The sequence below is a fragment of the Penaeus japonicus genome, unplaced genomic scaffold (assembly GCF_977035675.1).
Source record: "Penaeus japonicus unplaced genomic scaffold, GWHDUDI00000001_assembly GWHDUDI00000015, whole genome shotgun sequence".
NCBI classification, from domain to species: Eukaryota; Metazoa; Arthropoda; class Malacostraca; order Decapoda; family Penaeidae; genus Penaeus; species Penaeus japonicus.
Genome location: NW_028234417.1, coordinates 12,494,647 through 12,499,646, shown reverse-complemented (window position 1 = coordinate 12,499,646; position 5,000 = coordinate 12,494,647). Strand labels below are relative to the sequence as shown.

The 5,000-nt window shown below is 46.7% G+C and overlaps 1 protein-coding gene across 1 annotated transcript in view; it reads left to right on the top strand.

Annotated features, from left to right (window-relative positions):
* LOC147470363 (uncharacterized) overlaps nt 1-5,000 on the top strand; it is a 21,316-nt gene that overhangs the window by 13,959 nt on the left and 2,357 nt on the right. The window contains exon 8 of the mRNA XM_086544207.1: nt 1-5,000. This exon is cut by the window's left edge and continues 689 nt beyond it; it is cut by the window's right edge and continues 2,357 nt beyond it. Within this exon, the coding sequence (XP_086400333.1) occupies nt 1-5,000 (5,000 nt within the window).

Here is a 5,000-nt window from a genome sequence, read left to right as displayed (position 1 = left end):
CTATGCCCGTTTGCTAACACACCATCGAGTTTGGTCTCTGTGCCTGGACTGGCGGAGTGACCAACAGGCAAGGGAAATGTGCCACAAGAGTCTGAAAAGCAATCGTCCTCCTGACCCCATTATGATGCTCTCAACGCGGTGGGCGACTTTCAGGCACTTTTTGCAGGCAGAGCTCCTTCACCACCTCCACGTGCTGGACCGACGGCCCCTCCAGACTGAAAATGTCTTGCCATTCCGAAATGTGAGTCATGCATATGATATGGTGATGTCAGATTATACCCGGCAGCTCAATCACATTGTGCCCTTCAGATTCCGGCCTGAGAAGAGAATGATAAGCATGGTAGACTCTCGCCTCCACACACTGGAATGGCATCGCATTGGACGTAGTCGAAGGGCCTCAGCTCCCATGCCAGCGAATCCCGCCCCTCCCCCAAGGGTCCTACCTACCTCTTGCCATGACTATGACCCAGCATCTCGTTATGTAGATAATCTGATTACCCTATCAAGAAATTCCCCAGTTCCATCTATCTGCTCCTTCCAAGCACCTGATAGCAGACCTGGAAGTCGAGGATGCAGTCGCGAAGGTTCCATGTCCCCCTGTCCCCCTGATCATGGAATGATCAGAGATGAGCACCAGTCACGATCGCGAGTAAACACTCGGGCACGTCCGAGGAGTCTGTACGTGCCTACTCGTTGCAAGAGTCCTTTACTCTCACCAGAATTTGACTTCTGGGAACACCAGAATCTCATAAAGGAAAGACGCAGCACATCTGCGGCTCGGGCTTGCAGTGAAATTCCAGAGGGTATCAGTCGTCGCGTCCAGCAGGCACTTCAAGCTGAACTGAAGCAAGTAACCAGTCGAGCTAAAAGTGCTCCAACTTCTCCCCTATCAGACAGTAAAGCAAAGGTGGTCAGAGAGAAGGCTAGCGCATTCGAGCGGGGGTCGGCAGTTCGGTCAACGTACCCAGAGCCTCGCAGGAATGTAGATCCAATTACCCCAAGTACACCAGTGAAGAAACTTGTGTCAATGTTTTCAAAAGCATTTGCTGCCAAGGAGAAGGAGGCCGATCTCATTAAACCACTAAAAAGGAGTAACAGCTTCCATGGCCGCCGTCGGTCATTTGAAAATGATGACCCCAAGAAAGAAGAAAGAAAGGATTACACAAATTCACTGAAAATCAATCGTGGCAAGCATGCAGACAAACATCCAGAATTTAACATTGTACAAGAAATTGGAATGAGTACATTTCCCCGAAGGACACGACCCCATTCTGTAGCCACAAGCAACTTTTCTTATTTAGAGGGGGGTATTGCAAGAGAGAGACCGTATGACACCTTGGATCCAAGGAAATTGGAAAAGAAGGAAGAACCAAAGAAAGTGGCCTCCGCGCATGTTGGCAGCAGTCCTCGCATCAAGCGGGGAGGACATATTAAGAACTTCATTGCAGGGCTGAACACATTGACAGTGAGTCCAGTGCTACCACGTGCCAATACACAGCAGAAGAAGAGAGAATTGCGTGAGACCATCAGCGTTATGAGAGACGATCTCAAGCTGGTGAATCTTAGACCCGGTAGCCCAAGACTCCCGAGTCCCGTCTCCGGCACGCCGCCCTATGACTCTATTGAGACCATGGACTGGCCAGGAAATACCTCCAGCCGGCCAAATGCATCTGCAGGTGAATCCTCGGATCAGAGCTATTCTCGAAAGTATGTGGCAGACGAACAAAAGGATAAGAGAGGCACACTCCCAAGGGAAGCATCACCATGTTCATCACCTTCCCTCTCCTCAAAACTTGGTAGTCTCAGGAGGGCCTTTAAAAAGATTCCACAGGAACCAGAATATAGTGCTCCTCCTCTATATGTCACGAAGTCACCCACTTTCACGCTCCAAATACCAGAGCAAGTCAAACCAGAGGTTCGTACATTACCTGAGAAATTTCAGCATCCAGAAATGTTCAAAATGGAATCGCCTGCAACAGTTGAGACTGCTGCACCAATCATTGTCACAGCTACTAGTCCCATCGGCATAAAGAGACCAACGAGACCAGAGGACATCTTTTCCCCCAAATCGTCCCCACTCCAAACCCAGATGCACTTGCATGATCTCCGGATGCAACAAATTCAGAAGTCCCTGAAGGAGAGTGAAACTGTTCCTTCAAAGGAGGACGAAAAGAGGCCTAAGAATGAAAGTGAGGCAGTTCTAACCGAGCCTCTAGCACCTCCTCAGAGTATATCGATCGAGTGCAAGGGAACCAATTGTTGCCCTGTAGATACTTTCACACAAAATATACAAGAAATGGTAGCCACTGGTGACAGATCGATGGATGATGAGAGTACAATGTCTCCTGAAGAATTCATGTGCATAACCTCAGGCTCTATGTCATCATCACTGACGGAAGCTGACATGGAAGTATCAGAGCTGTTTTCACATGACGAGTCCTTCTGTCCTATAAAAGAGTCAAAGAGTGATATTATTGACATAAAAGGTGCAAAATGTATTGAACAAAATGAAGAAGAAGAGACGGCAGTTATTGAAAAAGAGGATGAGATCGCCATTGACTGCGGAACGCTTCCTGAATCTGATAAAAATAATGAATTGGAATTCGATGTTAATGAGGAAAAGGATGAATCTAAGCAGGGAATTCTAGAGAATTCTGCATCTGAGCAAAAGAACGAAACTCTCTCAGAATCGCCTAAACAAGCATCGCCTCAGGTTGATGAACAATGCACTCCTTCAGTATTCAAAATGGTGGAACATTTCGCTCAGCGAATTCAGGCAGAACAGCAGCTGATTGAGCGACCAGTAAGCCCAAAGACTGAAAATGTATTGAGAAGATCGCGATGGAGTCAGATATACGAAGATTCTAGCGGCCAGAGTAATGATGCGTCAGTTGTGCAGGAAGATGAGAAGAAGGTCGTTCAAGACTGCCAGAGTATCGAACAACAAAGCTCTGAAGCTCCCGAAGTTTCAAATGATCTTGCGAGTGTACAAAGAAAAATAGCAGAGATTCAAACAGAAGGGATTACTGTGAATACCAACAATGCAAGTCTGGAAGCTAACCAGACAGAGGACGGATCCTCTGAACAGGATGCCTGTGACAAGGATGACAAAAGCGTAGAGATAGAGATCAATGTCCCTCCCGTAAAGCCCTTCCCTTTGGAGACCTACACACCAAAGCGCTCTTCCAGCTTGCGCACAACGCCCGTGAGAGAAATTTCGACCACACCTGTAAACAAAATGGTGGAACAATTTGCTATGAGAATTAAAGCACAATCACTACCTGCCTCCCCACGCTCGCCTCGGCCCCTCTCTATTGGCACCCTCATTCAACAGGACTTCCTGCGCCTGTACTCAACGTCTCCTACCATGGATGATAAACCTGAAGACGAAGGAAATGAGGAAACATCTCATGCTAATAGTGAATGTTTTGAGGAAACCATGTTCGAGTTATCAGACGATGAAGAGCAAAAGAAACCTGAAGTTGACGTCGATACTGATAAAAGCAGTGCGGCAAAAGCAGAGCCTGTGAAGAAGGAAAGTGAACCTGACTTTTTTGTCAAGATGCGCAGCCAGAAATCTCGATCAAGAAAGGAAACGAAAAGAAACAGAGACTCAAAAAATAATGAACTTCGGCATGAATTCCTTCAAAAGATTCGGGGTCTAACAGAGAGTCCGATTCCACAGGAGAGAATGAAATACGATGCAATCAAAGCCACACTAGCCGAAGGGAAGAAAGACTTGATTGAGAGTGACAAGGCCTTTTCGGAGGAGCTGGCCAGTGTGAAGGCTTTGGCAAGTTCTCCCAAACTAGACGATATGACAGTGGTGACCTACAGGGTTGAAGTGGACACTTTACCCGCCATGGACGAAGTTGCGGTTTCACCAGTCAGTGCAAGTGAGGGTCCCGCGAGTGCCATTGCTGTTGTGGCTGATAAGGAGTGCACTGGGGTAGACGGCGATGCTCAAGAATTATGTTCAACAGATTATAGTAAAGGCAGCGACGACACGACACAGCTTACTGGAAGAAATACTCCGCCGCCATTGCCTAGTGGATCAAGATTGCCAAAGGATGGGAGGGGAACGAGCAGTGCGATCTCCCCAAATAATTCACTAAAAAAAAAGTCGGTTAAAAAAAAAGTTATTGAGACAGACGTGTCGGCCCAGAGAGCAAATTTTCTGAAATCCAGCATGGGCGGCAGACTCGACAGACTTTCCTTTCGAAATTTTGTTAAGTCAGGTATCAGTAATGAAAACACTACACCCGAAAAACCAGCGAGTCCCATAAAGAGCAGCAGTTATCAGGTGGTGGAGCACACGTCCAGCACCGAAGTGTCAGCAGACGAATTCAAAACTAATCCATGTTCAGTCGAAGAGGCAGTAGAAGCAATATCTTTCCTGACACCCGAGGACAAGCTTCCGAGAGAAAAACTCATCCGGAAATTTACTCTTTACGACGACGATACTCCAGATACAGGAGACGAAGGAATTACTTCACAAGCGCCGAAGCAGAAAGTCTTTGTGAGAAGAAAAAGGCTACAGAGTGTACGTTCGGCCTCTGATATTGGAAGCAAAGATGCTTCAAAAACAACCAGCGGGGCTTCAGTAGCGGAAAAAATCTCCAACTTAGAGAAGAAGCAGGAGGAATTTGCAAGAGAAACAGTTGAAAGCAGACTCGAGAAGAAAACAATCACAGGCTGGGCTGAGGCGAGGCAGTCACCACAGCATGACATGAAACACATTGATGAAGCTAAAAGGACTCGACAGTTAGAAGATGACCAAGAGACGAAGTCTGAAACCTCTGAGACCTCTGTAGACAGTACCAGAGACATAAGACGATTCATGTGGGGAAGCCTGAAAAGGAAGAAAAAACATTCAACTTCAAAAACTAAGAAAGAAGAAGGCAAAACAAATGAAAGTCAGTCGTTCATTGTAGAAGACCCTGCAAACAAAGCTTTACAGGAGAAAAATAGCAAAGTTTCGGCGTACAAATTTTTCTTTG